The sequence below is a fragment of the Moschus berezovskii genome, chromosome 14 (genome assembly GCF_049115385.1).
Source record: "Moschus berezovskii isolate FMDL1 chromosome 14, NW_MosBer_1.0, whole genome shotgun sequence".
Taxonomy (NCBI): domain Eukaryota; kingdom Metazoa; phylum Chordata; class Mammalia; order Artiodactyla; family Moschidae; genus Moschus; species Moschus berezovskii.
In genome coordinates this window covers 78,272,987-78,295,287 of record NC_142473.1, presented here as the reverse complement: position 1 = coordinate 78,295,287, position 22,301 = coordinate 78,272,987, and the positions used below count along the sequence as shown (strand labels likewise).

The 22,301-nt window shown below is 42.7% G+C and overlaps 1 protein-coding gene across 2 annotated transcripts in view; it reads right to left on the bottom strand.

The window, feature by feature from the left end:
- Positions 1-1,780: 1,780 nt before the first annotated feature.
- The window catches only part of HSD17B12 (hydroxysteroid 17-beta dehydrogenase 12), a 178,166-nt gene continuing 157,645 nt past the window's right edge, over positions 1,781-22,301 (bottom strand). The window contains exons 8-11 of one of the 2 annotated variants that reach the window (XM_055423868.2): positions 19,190-19,271; positions 17,516-17,581; positions 3,524-3,673; positions 1,781-3,261 (exon numbers count right to left, since the gene is read on the bottom strand). In XM_055423868.2, coding sequence (XP_055279843.1) covers positions 3,157-3,261; positions 3,524-3,673; positions 17,516-17,581; positions 19,190-19,271 — 403 coding nt within the window. In that variant the 3' untranslated portion in view covers positions 1,781-3,156. The remainder of the gene's footprint in view (positions 3,262-3,523; positions 3,674-17,515; positions 17,582-19,189; positions 19,272-22,301) is intronic. The other variant, XM_088843264.1, reaches the window with a different exon arrangement.

The window sequence follows — 22,301 nt, the reverse complement described above, 5'->3', positions numbered from 1 at the left end:
CTGATTCCCCATCCTCCTTAACTCTGTTTCATTTTCCCCTCCGCACTGTGTTTATTCCTTTTGTTTATTACCTGTCCTTTCTTTGCTCCCTCCCTGGGCTCTCCCCCATCCCCAAGCTCAAGGGTTAGCTTGACAGGGCAGTTTCTCCAGCTTCCAGAAGCGTAAATGGACATGGCTGGCATTCAATAAATTCACACAGCAGTTTGTCTAGAAGCTTTTGTAACAAGGAAGACAAGCTAGCTTTCTATCCTTTTAGGATTACTGTCTGTAGTGCCCATTTTGCTTGCTTTTCAATGACACAGGTAAGGAAAGGGGACAAAGTTGTGGTATTACCATTCATCACGTTAAAACTTTTCCATCTATTAAGTTTGTGTTCATGCTAATGTTTCATTCCTAGATGTTTCCATATAAATTTCAATAGGAAGAATGACATTTCCACAAGGGAATTTTAATTTTGTCCATATTTATATGTTTTACATCACGAGTGACATAAATCTGCTAATCTAAAAATATTAGAATGTCACAAAGTAGTGAGTCCTTGAAATTTTTTTAATGTTTTTATCCAACATATTAAATAAAGTGTTTTGGTATCTTTTGATCCTGATAAGCTAAAGAGCAAAGTAGCACAACCCAGGACCACCAAAGTCTCAGGTAATTTTTGGTATCAACAGACTTCAGAAATTATAGTACCTGGTGGCTATACAGTTCCAGATGGCAAACAATCCACCTGAAATGCAGGAGACCCAGGTTTGATCCCTGAGTCGGGAAGATCCCCATGAGAAGGGAATAACAATGCACCCCAGTATTCTTACCTGGGAAATCCCATGGACAGAGGAGCCTGGCAGGCTCCATGGGATAGCGGAGTCGGACATGACTGAGTGACTAAGCATGCACACAAGCTCATTTTATACTTGTATTATTAACCCCAAAACTCTCCTCTTTTACACTGAATCAGCAGCATTTGTATTGATGTTAGAACTGATGTTCACTTTATATAACGTTCACTTCCATTGTATTTTGATGCAATAAATATCAATGAGAACTCAAGAATTCATCTCTTTAGACTGGGACCACATTTGAGGAAATGGAAACTGATTAGTATCTTTATTCCCAGGGCACATGTGCCTGATATAAGGACAAATCAAAACAGCTTACATCACTCTGTGTGCAATGTGGGCAATACCTCCCCCGGCGACCACCCCACCATGCTATGGTACTGAAAGGACAGTGAAGGACCAGTAAGTTAAAATCCAGTTTTCTATGTCATGAGGTGAGCTGATTCTACATAAACAATAAATATTACCTTCTACTCTTTCTGGCTTCAAACCTTATCTAGCACACATCAGACTATAAAGTTAAGTCACTATAAAATGAAGTCTAAAAATTATGCTTCACTGTTTTGAAGGGTTCTGAGAACACTGGTTTCTCTCTTAGCATACTTTCTCTTTCATGTGCCTGGAAGCAGCCTTTCATGTCATCATTTTCAGCCTTGAGTGTCAAATACAAGAGGATACTTACTGAGTTGAAGGAATCAGAGCCATAGCTGAGAAGTTTTGAGACTGCTATGGGATTTCCCAGCCAGATTACAACTATTTTCTCGATGGGGTAAAAGAAGCAGCATTTTGCATACTTGCAAACCAATCCCTTCCCCTCTCTACCAACTCTCTACCGAAACCACCACCACCACCATCAACCAACAAATGCGTGAAAGCAAATAATATATTGCCCAGGTCATTGTGACATCACCATTTCTACAAAAAAAGAGAGAGAGAGAAAGGCACAGTGTTTTTTGTAAAGCTAAATTTATCCCATTTAAATGACTATTTTTTATTCTGAGATTATGTTCTTCCTATTTTAAGGGTACTAAAGTTTCTTCACTTTTATATAATGATGCCAATGGCAGATGGTGATTTGGGTTTTTCTGTTTTGTTTTTTTTTCAGTGTCCTTGGCTGGCAAGTTTAAAAGCTAGAAACACTTTTAAATATGCCAATTAAAATGGATGTTTGTTTTGTTTTGCAAATTTCCTGGTGCTTAAAACTCAAGAATCTGGGAACCACAGCGTAGGTAAAGATCTGCCTTCTCGCATATTCCACAACACTGAATTAATTTCTTAGCAAGTTCCCCAAACAAGTTATGTATGTAGCAGGAAAAATAGTCTTAATTTATATTAAACCAGTGCAAAAATGGCCTTAATTTCAAGCACCAAAGAAATACATTTTCAATCAACATCATGGTTATATCATCTTTTATTAAAACTAATTGTATCAGTACCTATAGGGCACCTATTTAAGAGTGTAATACCACTTCCCTAATATCATCATTGTCCCAGGAGTGGCCTGGTGTCACCCAGGTGAGCAGTATTGGTGCAGTGCAGAAACGAAGAACCTGGGGTCCAAGAAGGCCGTCTTGCTGGGTCAGGGTTTAGCGGCACTGAGGACTGCCCATCAGGGTACATTTTGGCCTGTTTATCTTTAGAAATCATACCACAGAGCATTCAGTGTTTACATACATTTAAACTGAGAAGACACCTGTGTTAGAGGAAAGCGTATTTCAGTGGGCATCATGTGTCAAAAGTAACTCCATTATTTTTACGTCATTAGCTACCCTTGAGAAAGGAAAGTTCTACATAAGTGTACAAACACTTTTAGAAAACCTTACAGCGTGCTCTGCAGATTGCAGTGTGTCTTCCCGTATCAATGAATCCCCACTCCCTTAAAAAGTTAAAAACAAAACAAAACAAAAAAGTAGCTGGCCATTACTTTTTAAAAGTACATTTCAGTGCAAATACAGGAATAATCATCACTGGTATTTTGGACCAGATGAAACTGTTTAGCGTTATGTCTGACTCTATCATTCACTGATTTGCTATAATCATGTTCCTTCTGTTAATAGTAAGCAGTTCTTGCTAATGTTAGTTCTATATCCATTTGATATAAGCATTTATGTTAAACTTCAAAATAACTCCCGGTGGCATCCAGAATATATGTTAGGAACTCCTGAAAGCAACCTGTTTTCCTCCTAATTATGACAACATTTAGCTTTATCAGTAACTGTTAATAAGCATGACAACTGAAGATCTGGAAATGGCGGGTGCCTTGCAGCAAACACGCTTAGGCTGGCGCATCTGCCGAGTTACTCAAAGGTGTTACCAGTGCTCAGTTCTTCTTCATTTTTTTCAAATAGCGAGCCCGGAAGGATTTGTTCACATGCATGTTCACTTTAAGAAACAACCAGGAAGGCAGGATTGAGAATACTGAGGCCTAGGGAAAGAAACGGAGAGATACGCAATTAAGGCCTGCAATCTGAATTCATTGGACACATAGGATCTTATGTTTTACTATATTACTGTTTTATTTATAGATAGATTTAAGAGTTCTTGGATGTACGGTGGAAAACACAGAAGCCTTGCTAGTAAGTCTAGACAATGTATATATGCTAATGTATCACATACTAATTTTGTGACTCAAAGGGAAAGAAAACCCCAAACCAAAGTACTAATTCGGGACTTAAAAATCGACATACCATAAGAGAATGGATGAAGTATCCATTGGTCCGGGATTGCATACCGATGGTTTTAATGGCAGACTTCACAAACGTCTCCGAAGAGGGCTTATCCAAAGTTGGCTTTCGAATTTTAGCCAGTTTGGTTGCAACATAGAAGGGCAGGACACTCTAGAAAGGCAATATACCCCACAAAAAACACGCCATTGGTTAGCAAGGCCATAAACTCAGGATTCACTGTGATGCTTGATAGCTCTTAGTGGCAGAAACATTCTGAAAAAGTATAAAGTTTGTATCTTTAGAGAGAGACAGAAGAAAAAGAGAAGCAGCTATCTAAAGCTACCCTGATAGAAAAAATGACTGCATAAAACAAGTTTAAAAAACAAAACAAAATCTATCACTTCCCTGGTGGCGCAGTGGATAAGAATCCGCCTGCCAGTGCAGGGGACACAAAAAGCTGCAGAGCAACAAAGCCCGTGAACCGTAACTACTGAGCCTGCACTGCAGAGCCTGGGAGCCGCAACCACCGGCCCACACACCCCGACCGAAGTCCAAGCGCCTGGAGCCTGTGCTCCACGAGAGGAGCCACAGCAGTGAAGCCTGGATGCTGCAGTGAAGAGTAGCCCCTGCTCACTGCAGCTCGAGAAAGCCCGAGCGTGGCAATGAAGACCGAGCACAAATAAATAAATAAAACAAATATTTTTTTTTAAAAACCCTTCCCTAAAAAAAAGAAAAATTTCTTCATTGCCGTGTGCGCCCAAGTCCATGGGGTCACAAAGAGTTGTATACGACTGAGCGACTGAGCTGAACTGACTGATCAATACAACAGAGTTTGAGACTTAGAGAAAGTATTAAAAAATAAGCAGAAACACACCTTTTTGGGTCTTTAAAAAGAAGCATTATACAAATCTAGAGCAGAGATTTGGAATAGGATGCTTTCTACTCTGATTAAACAGCATGGTTACAGAACCACCACATAGGAGGTTCTGGACATTTTATGCCCCTATAGAGATAATATTAATTTTCTCCCTACTTTACTGTTACTAAGCTTGTTCTATCAGCTTTGGCCCATCTAAAATAAAAGACATTTCACACTCTCAGCTTTGGGCTACCCACTTTTCCCCCCTAGTTTCTTACCATTCTGCTTCTGAGTTTTACAGACTTGGCTGTTGATGCGCTAGGACCACCACCCATCTTTGTTTCTTTCTTTTTCCTTTGTGGTGGGGGAGACAGGATAACATTATGGGAACAGCTTGGGTAACTAATAGACACTTGACAGCACTAGTGTGGGATGACAAACCTGGACATTACCTTTTAGGAGAATTAACTATTTATTATTATTCATTATTTAGGGGAATTAATTCTTTCTGATGCTTGCTATATTTTAGATATGCTTCAACACAGAACGCAAGGAAACCCTACTACAATGACTCCTGAGTCATGGCACAAGAGGTCCCTTCTATACTTTGAAATCACTTGGCATGCTTGTATACCAAGGAGTGAATGTACTCTTTATCTGAAGTGTGTGAAAGGAAAGGGTATAAATTACAATGAAACTTCTATTAAGGAAGTGGATCTATTTCGACACATGGTGGTCAAAATAAAAAACGTCATTACTAAAGGCAGAAATAAAACTGAAATGTGCTCCAGTCTATAGATTTTTTCTTCCTGCTAAGAGCGGGGAGTTCCCATATCTCTCTTTCGTTTTGCTATTTTTTGTCATTCCCAAGTATGAGTCACCCTCCTTAACAGGTGAGCTGAAACTGCAACCCACCTAATAGAACCATGAAGCCAAGGGCCTAACCACTGCCACTCTCCAGCTGTTTCTGACTCCCTGCAGTCACAAACCTTACACTAAGGGAACTAACTTCCCCAAAGGATGTCACTACCTGGGCCAACTTGGATCAGGCGACTTCTTGGTGTTTGACAGTTTGTTTACTGGAACTGGGCTTTCTTGGTGGCTCGGATAGTAAAGAATCTGGTTGCAGTGCAGGAAGCCTAGGTTCAACCCCTGAATCAGGAAGACCCCCTGGAGAAGGGAATGGCTACCCACTGCAGTATTCTTGCCTGGATAATTCCATGGACAGAGGAGCCTGGTGGGCCACAGTCCATGGGGTCACAAAGAGTCGGACACGACTGAGTGATAAACATACACACTTACTGGAATTATTACTCTGCACTTATTCTTCACTTAAAAAGCTTTTTTTTTTTTTTTGGTCAAATGGGTCCTTATTTTTAACACGATGTTGCTAGAAGGATCCAGTATATGACAGTACAAACCAAAGAGCGATCTCAGGCTAACACGCAGTGTGATATGCAGAGATCACAAGGCTCTGACAATGGGTCGGGAAAGAAAGCTTGTTCGTCAAGCTGAGTAGCAAACAGCAGAGAGAATGTATGCGTGTACTCTGACTCAACAGTGAAGGACCTCAAGCAAGCGCCGTCACACCTCTGTGCCTTGGGTTTCTTGGTTACAAAAACGGAAAGATTAAAAAACAAAAACAAAAAACCTTTCTCATCTACAGATCACAAGCCTATCAAGAGTGAAGTTTCGAGCCTCTCAGTATACAGGTGATCTACTAAGGATGCGTTCCAATTACATTATTCTATTCTAATCCTTCCTGCCTCCCTCCTTCTTGGGGCAGCATAAATCAGACTGTTCTGATGCTTAAATTAAGTCGCACTGCCTGGCTGAACCACTTGATGGTGCCAAATGTTGACTCATCGTTCAGGTAAACCTCCAGCGGTGTCTAGAGGAGGTCCTGGCTCTGGAGGCGGGGACAAGAGACACATACAAATTCTACTCTGGGAAGGGTACTTATTTTTACAAAGGTGTAAAATCGAAGCAGTTCACATGGCCTAGCAGAGGATGGAAAGGATTCAGAGATGGGAGTCGGTCAGGTAAACAAATAAGGGAAGAACATTTTGGGTAATGGAAACAGCAGGAGAAAAGAAAAGGAGACACAGGGAGCAGGATGTTCCCAGGGACCTGCAACAGTTCACTACAGCCCACGCATCAGAAGGGCACAAAGCAGTGGCAGGAGGAAGGCTAAAGAGTACAGAAGACTAAGTCCAATCACTGACGGTGTTGATCTCCAGAGCGGAAGTTCTGTGATGGCACGGTCTTATTCACCATTACAGGCTTAGCCAGCGCCACTGCCGCGCACGTGCTAAGAGTGCCAAGAAGATCTACTGAATGAATCCGCAACAGAGCTCTCGGGACAGCCCTGAACATACTACAGGGGTCCCTGTCTACTGCTGCAGTCCAGAGAATGAATGACACCAGAAGCTGACAACATGATACGAGATTTTAAACCACAACTTTAGATATTCTGACACTTAGGATTATCTATCCATCTAAACAAAAGCAAACAGACAGCTTCTGCTATAGCTCATCTAGCGTTTAAAGAGCAGTATTTCAAGTCATGTAAAAGTTTCCCTGGTAGTTCAGATGGTAAAGAATCCGCCCGCAATGCGGGAGACCTGGGTTTGATCCCTGGGTTGGGAAGATCCCCTGGAGGAGATCATGACAACCCACTCCACGATTCTTGCCTGGAGAATTCCATGGACAGAGAAGCCTGGCGGGCTACAGTCCATGGGGTCGCAAGGAATCAGACACAACAGGTGACTAAGCATAGGACAGTATAAGGAAGTACCTAAAGGAAATCAACCCTGAATATTCACTGGAAGGACTGATGCTGAAGCTGAAGCTCCAATACCCTGGCCATCTGATGAGAAGAGTCGACTCATTGGAAAAAACCCTGATGCTGGGAAAGACTGAAGGCAAGAGGAGAAGGGGACGACAGAGGATGAGCTGGATGGATGGCGTCACCGGCTCAATGGGCATGAGTCTGAGTAAACTCCAGGAGATAGTGAAGGATGCAGCCTGGCGTGCCACAGTCCACGGGGTTGCAAAGAGTTGGACACGACTGAGTGACTGAACAACAACAAGGAAATGTCATCAAACAGTTAAACTAAAACCCAATAAATGATCATTAATCCACCTTTCCTGTCTTTCCTATCTATGCAAGGAAACACTAGAGTGAACAGGTCAAGAAGATACCCATACTTTGATAGGAGGTATTCTGGGCAGAACACAACAAATTTCAAAAGTTGCTTAAGCTCAACAATTTGCTGTGATAAATACAGTCAGCCTGGAAACAGCTTGACCCTTGACAGCTACAGATGCAGGCACATGCCCTGGTCTTCAAACCAAAACTCATTAACTAGGCCATAAAGCAAAGCTGTTGATGTTTTATCCTTGCGTCAGCCTATTAAAAAAAAAAAATCCCTGGAGATAAATTTTGTATCCTTTTTCTCACCCTCTTAGTAGCTTGCTGAGGTATCTGGTCTTTAGGGAACAGTTTAGGGGGCCCTCGATTCAGAACTGGAAGTTTAACTACAACTTAATGTCATAGAATAGGAGAAAGATGGATGCCCAGCTCTGCACGGCAAGCGTTCAAGAATCAAACACCAAACCTGCTAACTTCACATGGTAGTGATCTTTCATATTGTCATCTGCGTACTGAACATGGCTTCTCAAATTTAAAGATGACCACAACAACCCCCAACCATGCTTTGGGATACAAGGATCCAGAGAACACCAGGTTCCAGTCTGTTTGTACAATATGGAATTCTCAACATGGGGTGTGATCTGCCTTTTACGAGCATTACATTTACCAGGGAAGCTGGCACACATTCTCAAGGCAGGGGCTGCAGCTCCTAGGAGGCATTTCAGGGAACCTCTTCCCTTAAGTCTGTATACTCATCCTCCATCACGGGATCTGATATCCTCCAGAAAATCTGAATGATCACATACCTAGATCCTACTTTTGGAAAGGAAAGTGAAGTCGCTTGGTCGTGTCTGACTCTTTGCGACTCCATGGACTGCAGCCTGCCAGGCTCCTCCGTCCATGGGATTCTCCAGGCAAGTATACTGGAGTGGGTTGCAATTTTCTTCTCCAGGGGATCTTCCTGACCCAGGGATCGAACCTAGGTCTTCCGCACTGCAGGCAGACTCTTTGCTGTCTGAGATTGGGTTATTTCACTTGCAGACCATGAGATGAGCATTTTCACCAAAGGGCCCTTGATTATCTCACTGGTAGAAACAAATCCTTGAACTTTATAGAAAATGTTAGGAAAAAGGAATCATTCTGATGGTGCAGAGATCCCTGATTCCACGGCAATGAGCAAAGCCCCACAGTAACATTAGTTACAAAGGACCTAAGCACAAAATAAAGGAGTTGAAGTGTTGTGCTCTGCACAAAGATGATCCTTGATCCACACTGGCTGGCTGATAATCTTACAAGTGACCTACTTCCATATATGTGGAATCTGTACATTAAAATTCAGAGAACCAAAGGACAAACAGTGTAATCTCACCCACAAAAAGCATGTATTCAACAAGTACTTCCTAAGCACCTACCGGAACACTGATTCAGGCACTCGGAGTTCAGTTATAAACAAAGACAGAATCCCTGACCTTACCGAACTGAGTTGGGGGAGGGGGACCCTGGTGCACACAATCTGCAAACAGACGGTAAAAGAATGTCTGTAAGATCGGCAGGTGAGGATAAAAAAAGGAAGAAGGGAAATAAACCTGAGTGAAGGATGGAGGTGACGGGGGCTGTTACTGCAGGTAATCAAGCAGGCCCTCTGTGATATGGTAACATATATGTGATACAATCACATATAAACAAAGATTACAACGAAGGGAGAGAGCGAGCCAAAAGGATACCTGGATAAAGAGCCTTAGACCGGAAGAACAGCAAGTGCAAAGGTCCTGCGGTGTGAGTGTGTTTGGAGTGTTTGAGGAACTGCAGGGAGGCAGGAGAAATAGCAGGGGTGGGGGCGAAGTAATGCAAAATGCTTGCAATCAGAGCAAGGTAGGTCATAAGAACTCATGATTTTACTCTGAAAGATGAAAAACCACAGGACAATTTTGAGCAGAGGAGTAAAGCGACCTGGATTATGCTTTAAAGAGATTATTCTGCAGGAGCAGACTATGGGGGCTGGCAGGGGTGGGAGTGGGGAGGCAACACAGGAAGATACTGTAAAAGGTCCAGCCGAGAGATCATGGTGGGTCATGAGAAGTGGTCAGGTAGTGGATGTGTTTAAAGGATCAACCACAGTCAGGAAGATTTCCTGATGGATGGAATTTTGGGTGTAAAAGAAAGAATCAGCTAGATACAGGGGGCAGAACATCAGCTCTGAAATCAATAGACCTGGATTCAAATTCCGCTTGACCACTTACTAGTTGTGTGATTTTGAGCAAAACATTGAGCTTTGGTTTCTTCTGTATACAGCATCTTCCTTATTGCATTATTACAAGGATTAAATAAAACATTGTCAGAGAGTGTGGGACTCTCGTATGTATCAGCAATTATTTTCCAAGTTTTCTAATATTTATATTTTTCAGAATGGGTTTAGAAAGAAAAGCTTAGCTAACATTTTATATCCTGTAAGAGGTATAAGAACACCATTTGCTATGGAAAAATGACTCCGATAACCACCTGGATAGCTGAGTCCTTTATGGATACAGATTTAATGTGTTTGAAGAAGCGCTTCCCTGGTGACTCAGGTGGTAAAGACTCTGTCTACAATGCGCGAGACCAGGTTTCAATCCCTGGGTCAGGAAGATCCCCAGGAGAAGGACATGGCATCCCACTCCAGTATTCTTGCCTGGAGAATCCCATGGACAGAGGAACCTGGCGGGCTACGGTCCACGGGGTCTCAAAGAGTCAGACACGACTGAGTGACTAACACTATCTCTAAAGGACTCTTTAGGTTTTTAGCTCTTGTGATGCAATATTACTAAAAAAGTCAAGGAAAAACAGCCATTATCACTGACAAAAATAAGGATTCACCTAGTTGGAAGAGGTCTGGTCCAAAGATCCCAACAGGACTAATTTTACTATTCTTAAAGACATTTCTCAAAGTTGGTGCAGTTGTCCAGATATAACCATCTCCTGTGAGAATCTTTCTGCCGCTTCATGGTTCTCTGTATTTAGACTCCATTTGCACTAAAGACACACACCACTGCCTTCTTTTATTGTCATTGGCAATTAACAAGAAGAATGTATGAGGACTTACATTTTCATTCCCAACACCTATTTCTCCACGTTGAGCTTTTTAGCTCGTTGAAGCCTCGTAGATCTGTCCGATTACACTAGGCAATAAAATGCTTTAACAAAATATACACGAAGAATATCTTCTTTCATTAAAAAAATAAACTGGAATCTTGTTTGCTCCCTCACTTCAATTTGTTTGACTTGTTTTCTAAATTTATTCTAAAAACTACGCTTTTAAAAGAATTAACAAAACTGCTAACTCTCATCACCGAGGAGAAACAAAGAACTGGAAGGTAGGACTCTAAGAGAATGGAGCCCCGAGATTTTCTCCATTATGATAAGTTCACATTTAAATGGAGCATTCTTTTGTAATCTTGTGCTAAGTGTGACAAGCCCCTCCCTCGTTTTTAGGCCAGACCGACTGAAACCTACACCTACCTTCTTTGGGTCTGGATGGTCTCTACCTGCATCCTCACCTTTCCTCTGGTAAAGAGTCAGGTAAACTAAACCTGGGCTTCCCTGGTGGCTCAGACGGTAAAGAATCCACCTGCAATGAGGGAGACTCTGGTTCGATCCTTGGGTTGGGAAGATTCCCCTGGAGAAGGGAATGGCAACCCACTCCAGGACTCTTGGCTGGTAATTCCCTGGACAGAGGAAACGATGGGATTGCAAAGAGTCGGAGGTGATTGAGCAACGGACGCTTTCCCTTTCAAACTGAACCGATGGGTGGTTTCAGTCAGCAAATGATCCCCGTGCTGAGGACATCTCCAGAGACCTGGCCTTCCAGCTCCAAGCAAGAAAACTGTGGTGCAGGATAACACCCCAGGGAGAAGCATGGGGGCCTGGCAGAAAGAGCTCAGACCTTGGCATTACTCAAACCCATGTGACCACTCTGGATGGGGAAATTCCTAAACTCCCTATACCTTCCCCACGCCCCCAACACAGCATCCTCCTAAAGAGTCTTCATAGAATGGACCACTATGTGAAATCGTCTCATTCATGTGTGTGTTTGCTTGCTTATTGTCCGTCTCCTTCCCGCTAAATATAAACTTGGCCACAGCAGGAGCTCCATCTGTCTTTTTGCCTTGGTAGCCCCACCTCCCCAGAAGTTCCCTCTCAGTATTTTGAGAGTAATATTATGAGAAAGAGTTCCCTGATGGCCTAATGGTTAGGATTTTGGGCTTTCGCTGCCCGGGTTTAGTTCCTGCTCGGGGAATTCAGATCCTGTAAGCCATACAGCTCAGCCAAGATGAGAGATACTGTGAGGTCAAAATTAAGAATGCAAGTGGTAGGTTAGATAAAAATACTACATCAATGTTAACTGTAAAGTTGGTAACTGTATTGTGATTAGTTATAAGGGTATCCTTATTCTTTGAAAATACATTGAAGGATCTGGAGGTAAAGAAATGTGATACACGCAGCTCACCTCTCAATGATAAAACAAATGGAGTGAAATATTAATCACAAGTGAATCTGCATAAAGAATATTGGGGTGTTCTTTGTACTATTCTTACAAGCTTTCTACAGATTTGAAATTATTTCCAAATTAAAAACACACACACACAAGAGAGCCTGTGAAAGTTTTAGAGAATAAGAGTTCAAGAAGTATAGTTTAAGGAGGTCATCTTAGTCTCAGCTCTTTCTTACTTGCTTGGCATTAAGAGATGGAGCCTGGCACTGGGGCCCACCAACTAGCCAGTCAGATCACTTACGACTTTGCCCTCTGAAAGAGTTAAGTATAATTTTGACTGAGATTTAGTTATAGGGTAATAATGAGAACAGATCATTCTTACTGACAGAGCAACTTTCAATGAGATCTACAAGAATGTATTTCTTAGCCTCTATTCTAACGTCATTGGAGAAGGAAATGGCAACCCACTCCAGTGTTCTTGCCTGGAGAATCCCAGGGACGGCGGAGCCTGGTCGGCTGCCGTCTATGGGGTCGCACAGAGTTGGACACGACTGAAGCGACTTAGCAGCAGCATTCTAACGTCAACAGAGTCAAAATGCACCTCTAAGATGTTTCTTATCACTTTTTGTCGCTACTGTTTTGTTTCCAGGAAATGCTTTGCCAAATCTGAATTTATGAAGGAAATGGTAAATGCTCTTACAAAATTATAGGAAAGAAGTTGAAGGAAAGAGTAGGAGAGCAAAGCAAAGAAAAAAATATAACAAAGGAATGAATATAAAACAAGTCAGAATCTGAAAAACATTCTCTCTCCCTCTCCCCGAAGAGCAGTCTGTCGTTATCTCTGCGTGGACACAGACCTAGAAAGCGCGCTTGTCTTCCAAAGATGAGAAGAAATGGAAATGTGATGTTGCAGCCTTAGCCTGGAAACCCTCTAGATAGAGAATTTGAAAATTCAAGACCAGAGGCCTATGCGAGCAACAGAAGCAGCTCAGGCCTTAAAAACAGAGGGCTGTGTATCACCATGCACAGCCAGCACAGCCAGGGTCCTGCACGAGGCCAGCAGAGGGCAGCTCTCTGGTGTGCCCCGAGTAACAGAGACAGACAGGATAAAAAGCCCGAAGTCCTGGATACAGTGTATCCAAGAAAACACTGGTTGGGAGGGGATGGGGGAGCTTTGGGCCAGAGAGTATCAGACACAGGTATGTAATAATAAATGAGAGAGGGGCTTCCCTGGTGGCTCAGGGGTAAAGACTCCACCTGCCAACGCAGGAGACATGGGTTCCACGCCCAGACCAGGAAGGTCCTGCATGCTGCAGAGCAACTAAGCCCGTGCACTGCAACGATACAGCCTGTGCTCCAGCGCCCAGGGGCCACACCTACTGAGGAGCCCAAATGTTCTAGAGCCCATGCTCCGCAGCGAGAGACCGGCCCCTGCTCATCACAGTGAGAGGGAAGCCCACACATCAGCAGGGACCCAGGACAGCCAAATAAATCCATTTTTAAAAAAAGAAAGAAAGAAGACAGCAAAAGGGAAGGTGGAACCACGTGTGCCCAGCAGCTGAGATAAGGTTTCCCAGGTAAAGTGACGCTGAAGCCCTGAAAGATGGGCAGGGACCGCGGGCTGTGGGGCGAACGGGGCAGGGAGGAGGTGTGAAGGGGAGACTGGCAGAGGAGTGGGGGTGAGGGCGTGCTGGCAGAGGAGGAGCCAGTCACGGGCACCGCTGAGGGCACAGCGTGTGCCAGACAGGACAGGGTCTGCTCTGGCTGGAATTTAGGGTGAGATGATGGAGCGGTCAGAGGCGATGGCTCCATGGGGTCTGAATCCAATCCTGAACTGATGGGCAGCCCCCGGAGGCCTCTGAAGGAAGGCTACCCATCTCGGTTGTTTTGAATCAGATCACCCAGGAAACGGCATGTGGGAAGGAGTGGAAGGGAAACCAGCTGATGAATACTCCTCACCCAAAAGACTGTGCAGACCACACACCACCAGAGAAAAACCAATACTCTGTATGGAGCTGCATTTAGACAGGATTTTTTTTTTCCAAAACCCTTTGGTCAAAGTGAACACGAGAGTCTCTTTTGCTTCAGCTCTCTGATGTGTTCATGCAGAAATGACTACTTTTCCTTACAAACACTGCGGTTTTAAGTCTAAACTTTGAGTGACTGCCCATGAAGGAACACAGGGATCAAAGAAATCACATCATTGATAATTCATCTTTAGGAAAAAGAAACGCGTATCAAAGTAAAATATTTCCGAAACAAATGCTAATGTGTTTCTATAGTAGCTGCTGGTCACCACAGATCAACGGGCAGAGAATATGCAGAAAAGATCTTTGAGGGAAATCAGACCTGGAAATGAGAGAAGAAACAGCCTTGTCTGTTCATGGAATTTTGGAAATTGCTCATCTGCACTTACAAGGCCTAAGACTCCCTTTTGTCACTGAAACACTTGGCAGCTTCTGGTCACACTGCCTCCAGGTCACTCACCAATGGACCTCTAAGATTCCTACTGGGTCTCCATAGTGTTTAAAAATTATTAGTTAAAAATTCTGAGTTATTAGCTTGAATATAAGTGATTGATCAGAATGGGAAGATGGCATGCCACAGTGTGGCACGTGAGGGCTGACCTCCCTGAGTGCTTTACTGATCTCCTGTTACCAAAACACAACACATTCTGTGTAGCAGGTTCAGACTATTAGCATTAAAATAACCGATGTCAAGAGATGGGGAAGCGAGGAGCATATAGTAGCTCCATATAAAATTCAGGGATCTTGAAAACCCTGACCTCCCAGGGTACGCTGTATTCGTGGGGAGCTGCAGACTGGAGTAACACCAAAGGGATATGATACGGATCCTTTCAAAGGATCCCTTGGGGGAGACATTTAGAGGAACAGGCTCTAAACTGACCCTGGAAGATGAGGAAATATTTACCCTAAAGATATAAGGGAGGAAATGGAACTAAACCATCCAGCACCTCCTGCCTGACCAGATGGATCCAAGACATGTTCAGTGGGCTTCCCAGGTGGTGCTAGTGGTAAAGAACCTTCCTGCAATGCAGGAGACATAAGAGATGTGGGTTCAATCCCTGGGTGAGGCAGACCCCCTGGAGGAGGGCATGGCAACACACTCTAGTACTTCTGCCTGGAGAATTCCATGGACAGAGGAGCCGGGCAGACTCCAGTCTGTAGGGTCACAAAGAGTCAAACACGAATGAGTGACTAAGATCATTAGGAGATGCCATGAAACACACAGAAACAAATGAAGTGCCTAGCACGATGCCTGAAAAGTATTCCCTCTAACATTAGCTATTTGTATTGTGATTGATCATCTGGGGCTTCAGGGTGCAAAAAGGAAAATACTGGGCTCACAGAATGGAAACCATAATGAATACTGGACGTGTGAAGAGGTGGGCGCAGGTCATGGGCAGGAGCAGGAAAGAGATAAGGATTGCAGTCTCTCCCGAGACACTGATAAAAATGTGCCTAACCATGGAAATACTGTGAGTCATCATTTCTTTGTGTTGAGTAATAGCTGATCTGAGACTGATGCCCGTAAAAGCCCCTTCACTGGATTCATTTTGTATTGTATTTTCACAGCATTGTATCTATTATCTACATAATAAAATCAAAGGTCTCTCTAAAAATTAAGTCAAAATGATCAAAAGCCTAAATATTAGAGCTAAAACTATAAAACTCTTAGATGAAAACATAGAGGGGAAAATCAACTATGCTTCAATAATTTTTTTTTTAAAAACCTAGGGGGAAAGCCTCATGACATTTGATTTGGCAATGGTTTCTTAGCTATACTACCAAGAGAACAGGTAACAGCAACAAAATAAAATGGACTGCATCAAACTTTAAAACTTTTGAGCATCAAAGGAGACTACCCATAGATTGAAAAGGTAACCCACATTCTGGGAGAAAATGTTCGTAAATCATATATCTAGTAAAGGGTAATGTCCAGAATATATCTAGAACTCCTACAATTCAAAAACAAAAAAGCAAACAATCCAATGAAAAAATGGGTGGAGAACTTGAACAGATACTTCTCCAAAGAAAACAGACAAATGGCCGGTACACACTTGAAAAGATGCTCAACATCATTAATCCTTAAGGAAATGCAAATCAAAATCAAAACCACAATGTGATACCACTCCATAAGCAAAAGCATCAGCTCAGATCAGTCACTCGGTCATGTCTGAATCTGCGACCCCATGGACTATAGCCCACCAGGCTCCTCTGTCCATGGAATTCTCCAGGCAATAGTACTGGACCGAGTTGCCATTTCCTCAACCAGAGGATCTTCCAGGCCCAGGGATCGAACCCATGTCCCTTGGGTCTCCTGCATTGGCAGGCAGATTCCTTACCACAGTGCCACCTGGGACGCGCTCATAAGAATGGCTATTATTAAAAACAAATGAAAATAAAATACCAAATATTGGTGAGGATGTGGAGAAATTGGAACCCTTATGCATTGCTGGTAGGAATATAAAATATGGCAGCTATTATACTGTGGAAAACAGGAAGGTGATTCTTCCAAAAAAGAATTATCATATGATCCAGCAATTCCATCTGCGTACATATCCAAAAGAACTGAAAGTAGGGTCTCAAAAAGATGGGTGTAAACCCATGTTCAAAGCAGCATTATTCACAGTAGCCAAGAGGTGGAAGCGACCCAATGACCACCCAACAGGTGAATGGATAAACACATGTGACATATACCAGTAACAGAATTACATTAAGCCTTAAAAAGGAAATTCGGACACACGCTGTAACATGGATGAACCCTGAAGACATCATGTTAAGTGAAATAAGCCGGTCACAAAAAGACAAATACTGTAGGATTCCACTCCTATGAAGTACCTGGTGTAGTCAAACTCAGAGACAAGAAGTAGAATGGTGGTTGTCAGAGGCTGAGGGAGGGTAAATGGAAAGTGACTGTTTAAAGGACACAGAGTTTCAGTTTTGGACAACTGCAAAAAATCCTGGAGATGGACGGTAGTGATGGCTGTAGACAACGTGAATGCACTTAATGGCACTGAACTGAATACTTAAAAGCGACAGAAATGGTGTTTATGGTGTATATTTTACCACAATTTAAAAAAAGTAAAAAAATCACTACCACACCTATATCAACCTGGTAAAGGCAGTCATGCCCACTTTAGTAAAAGTTAGCTTTATACAGCACTTTCCTCTCCTATCATTAACAAACTGTGGCACTCCTTGCATACTTGGCAGCTAAGAGATACGGATGGTCTAATCAAAATAAAATCATAAGCACTTACAATTACTATGCACCAACTGTTTATGCTTCATAGTTCTACTTCAGGGGTCATTGCTTTAAAATTCTAGAGAATAACTGTTTAAAATCTAGACTTAAGGGCATAAAGGAAAAGAAACCATGTCTTTAGTGGTGTGCTAACGTCACATTCACTTACTTGGGAATATGATTTTCTTTCGTTGCCAAGACAGCAACAGTTGCTGTGGAAACCACACAAAACAGGGATACTTAACCGAAACGAACTCTGCTCACCTGCACGAAGATGCCCTTGCTCTTATATTCCTCATGGAGGCATTGAGAGAAGAAATCTACAAAAGCCTGGGAGCGGGTGGGGGTGAGAACACACAGATTACATCCATCGGCCTGATCTGTAGCCACGGAAACAAAAATAATCAACTAACCATTTAACACTATAGTTTCTAATCATTCTTTTCACTTCAAATGAAGACGAGACCTTAAAAAAAAAAAACAACCCTCAAAACCTCACGTTTTCTTTATCTGCCACTTAATTAAGTATTCTTTCACCAAATATAATATCTAAATCAAATTCTGATTGAACTGGAAAAGGCTCTTATCTTTTCTGTTTTCAGAAAATTACTTTCCAAGAAAAAACCTCTTATTATATAACAAAGGATACATTCCTCTTCCCCACCTGCCATTCGAACAGAAACACGGTACGAATTCTATTCAAGTCTGTTCTACGGGGATTTTGTTGTCAGTAAAGAGAAGAAAAGAGCAAGCATTCTCTTTGTCCTTTGGGATGGCAAGATCCAAGAAGTGCAGAGATGAACGTGACAGCCCATCTTCTTCCAGTAGAACAACTCTAAATCTATTTGTAAAATATACCATTTTTCCAAATGTGGACTCAACCTCAGGCTTGAAATGTATCAATGATGACTCTACTAGAGTCCCTGTAACAATATTAACAGTCTTGTGTCTGTGGAGCAAAACAGGCAAGAAGTTCACCAATCACTTTAAGAAACATGGTGTTCATTTTAAACACGCCTACTGTATGTTTCAGAGATATAGAAAGCAGGTAGATTCCAGGGTGGCGGGCGGGGCCAAGCTTTTTCAAAATACATTGCTTTTCAGTTTTTCCAGGGGCCAAAAGGCAAGGGAAAAGAGGGCAGGTATTTTGCTCCTTTTCTCCCCCTGCACAATGCAAGTTCTTACTGTGCATTTTATTTTGCTCATTTTCCCCTAAAAGCAGTGTCTCAGTGGTTACCTTTACTTCAGAGATGTATCCTATGCTTCAACAATGTATTTGAGAATAATGCTATTGACCTGCAGGCAGTATAAAATGCATTCTAAATCACTGTCTTGGTAGCAGTGTGAAGAGGTGAATGGTGATGTGGTATGGAATTATGGAGTCTTACAGAGAGCTCTGGAAATTCTTATCTCACTCCAGAAGTGGCAGTAAACACCTATGAATTTTGAACAATGTTGCCAAACATCCACAGTTTCCCCTTCCATCTTACGTCTGCTGTGCTTACCTATGTGCTGACTAGCTGCAATCCTATTCAGTTCTGCGGATTTGGCACTTGAGCTGTATGCTGAGTCATTCATGAACCAAATCCCCAGTCTTAGACTCATTAACACCATGTTCTGATCAGCTGAGCTAACTGGCCCAGACCAACTCTCTATTGGAAAGTACAAATACCAATTTTAAAACCAGTGAACTGTGAGGAAAAAAAAATCATCTGTGGATCTGAGATCTTGGTGCCTCGGTTCGGCTGTAAAGTTGATACCAATCAGTCTATCTCCAGCTCCGGCTCTTCTGAAACTAGGGTTGGCTATTTTCCTTTTCTTCTCAGTCCATTTGAAAATGGCTAAAGATAGAACTTCAAGAAAGTCCATCTCTTATTTTTCAAACTGAAAACTATTCTTTATTCCTCTTCTGACACCATTTACTAAAAAATTGTTTACCTTGGTTGCAGAGTAGATGGTCAGCAGTGGAGTTGGGTACATGCCACTGGCAGAGGAGATGTTCAGAATCACCCCTTTAGATCTAAAAAACGAAGATGCGAGTAAACAGTGAAATCAAATATACAACTGTAAGTTACAGACTGAGATATATAAACCTATTTGAAATAGAATAACTTGGCTGTTTCTCTAACCCAGCTCTCTCTTCGACCTTCATCAGCATGTGCTGTGCTTGCTCAGTGAGTGAGGCATAACTCAATCAACTAAAAACAGCTCTTCTTTGCAGTCAGCTTGCTTCTCAGTCTCAGTAATCTGGGGCATGACCGGATTAGATCAGCTCACTTCTCAGTCTCAGTAATCTGGGGCATGACTGGATTAGATCTGCAGTCTTCTCGACTTGATTTCTATCCTCTGAGGTCTTCTCTGGCCATAGCACCAAGAATTATCACTCTTAAAAACACTCTCATACTCCTGGCATTAATTTGGCACATTATCACATACTATCGTGCTGAAGCATTTAATCACTCTATGATTATCAACATTTTTATCCCTCATAAAACCCATCAGCTTCTGGACATCATAGCTCTTAACTTATACTTCTCCTCAAAATACTCTGCCTGTGGCAAGCATGTAACAGGTACTTACATGAATGAAGAGTTAGGCCCCACCTTCTTACCTTCCCCCGGTGGCAGGCATTCAGGTGCTAAATGAAGAGCTGACACTAAAGCCATGCTACTCCATAGTGCACCAAATCATACTCTTTTGCCAACAGGCAAAGCTCAATTTCTACTGTAACTTTCAGAAACTAGTGAGATTTCAGAGTTAGAAAGTTACCAGGAATGACTCGTTCTACAAATCAGTAAAAATTAGTTTGAGAAAAGCAATGCTGCAAATACACATGTTGTTAGCAGTTGTGTATGGCTTGGGTAAAGTGTGAAATTAGGGTTTTAGGAATTTTAGACAGAATTAACAACCAACTTTTGGTCCTCAAACCCATTCTTCTCAGCGGAGTTGGTCCCCTTATTCAGCTGCTTCAACCTGACCCTACCTGTCCCCTGCCCTCTAGATCAGGTTCCTTTCCTTCATCTTTCATGCTCAGTTGCTCAGCTGTGTCCAACTCTGTGTGACCCCATGGACTGTAGCCCACCAGGCTCCTCTGTCCATGGGATTCTCCAGGCAAGAATACTGGAGTGGGTTGCTATTTCCTTCACAGGGGATCTTCCCTACCCAGGGATCAAACCCGGGTCTCTTGCATCTCTTGAGTTGGCAGATGGATTTTTTTACCACTGCACTACCTGGGAAGCCTTTCTTTCAACGTGAAGATGAAAGTTGCTCAGTCTTGTCCAACTCTTTGCGACCCCATGGACTATACCGTCCATGGAATTCTCCGGGCCAGAATACTGGAGTAGGTAGCCTTTCCCTTTTCCAGGGGATCTTCCCAGCCCAGAGATCGAACCCAGGTCTCCCTCATTGCGGGTGGGTTCTTTACCAGCTGAGCCACAAGGGAAGCCCCAGAATACTGGAGTGAGTAGCCTATCCCTTCTCCAGGGGATCTTTCCTACTCAGGAATAGAACCGGGGTCTCCTGCATTGCAGACGGATTCTTTACCAACTGAGCTATCAGGGAAGCTCTTCAGTTCAGTTCAGTTCAGTTCAGTCACTCAGTCGTGTCCGACTCTCCGCGACCCCATGAATCACAGCACGCCAGGCCTCCCTGTCCAACACCAACTCCTGGAGTTCACTCAAACCCATGTCCACAGAGTCGGTGATGCCATCCAGCCATTTCATTCTCGGTCGTCCCCTTCTCCTCCTGCCCCCAACCTTTCCCAGCATCAGTCTTTTCCAGTGAGTCAACTCGTCGCATGAGGTGGCCAAAGTATTGCAGTTTCAGCTTTAGCATCAGTCCTTCCAATGAACACCCAGGATCGATCTCCCTTAGAATGGACTGTTTGGATCTCCTTGTGGTACAAGGGACTCTCAAGAGTCTTCTCCAACACCACAGTTCAAAAGCATCAATTCTTCGGTGCTCAGCTTTCTTCAAAATCCAACTCTCACATCCATACATGACCACGGGAAAAACCATTGCCTTGACTAGACGGACCTTTGTTGGCAAAGTAATGTCTCTGCTTTTTAATATATTATCAAGGTTGGTCATAACTTTCCTTCCAAGAAGTAAGTGTCTTTTAATTTCATGGCTGCAATCAGCATCTGCAGTGATTTTGGAGCCCCAAAAAATAAAGTCTGACACTGTTTCCACTGTTTTTCCATCTATTTCCCATGAAGTGATGGGACCAGATGCCATGATCTTTGTTTTCTGAATGTTGAGCTTCAAGCCAACCTTTTCACTCTCCTCTTTCACTTTCATCAAGAGGCTTTTGAGCTCCTCTTCACTTTCTGCCATAAGGGTAGTGTCATCTGCATATCTGAGATTATTGATATTTCTCCCAGCAATCTTGATTCCAGCTTGTGCTTCTTCCAGCCCAGCGTTCCTCATGATGTACTCTGCATATAAGTTAAATAAGCAAGGTGACAATATACAGCCTTGATGCACTCCTTTTCCTATTTGGAACCAGTCGGTTGTTCCATGTACAGTTCAGGGAAGCTCTGACTTTCTCATTATTCGTGGCTTGAATTTACTTCCCAAGGCCTTTTTTTTTTTAAAGGACTATATAGGCCCTTCTTATGCAAAATAATAAAAGAAACAAGTTCAAATGGCTTCTAAGTCATTTTAGACATAAATCTGAGAAGAAATAATCCCCAAAGGTCACTCAGTCCAACTGCCAGCCTCTAAGCGAGATGCCACTTCAACCATCAAATGGAAGTCGGGACTCTCCACTTAATGAGTCACTGAAAATAAGTGGTTTTTTCGCTTCTGTTTTTTGAACTGAAGCCTTTATCAGTAATATACACTTTCCTAAGTGGTGACTCAATTAATAGGTTGCACATAGAAATCAAATCTTGAATTTTCTGAAGAAAGTCCGAAATATTTGGTCAACGTATTAATTATACCATTCTTGTGGGTTCTGCCTGTGTCTCTCACACAGACAGAAAAGGCTTTTCTTTTTAAATTTTTAGAGTAAGAATGTCTATCAGGACAGAACCCAATTATTCTGAGG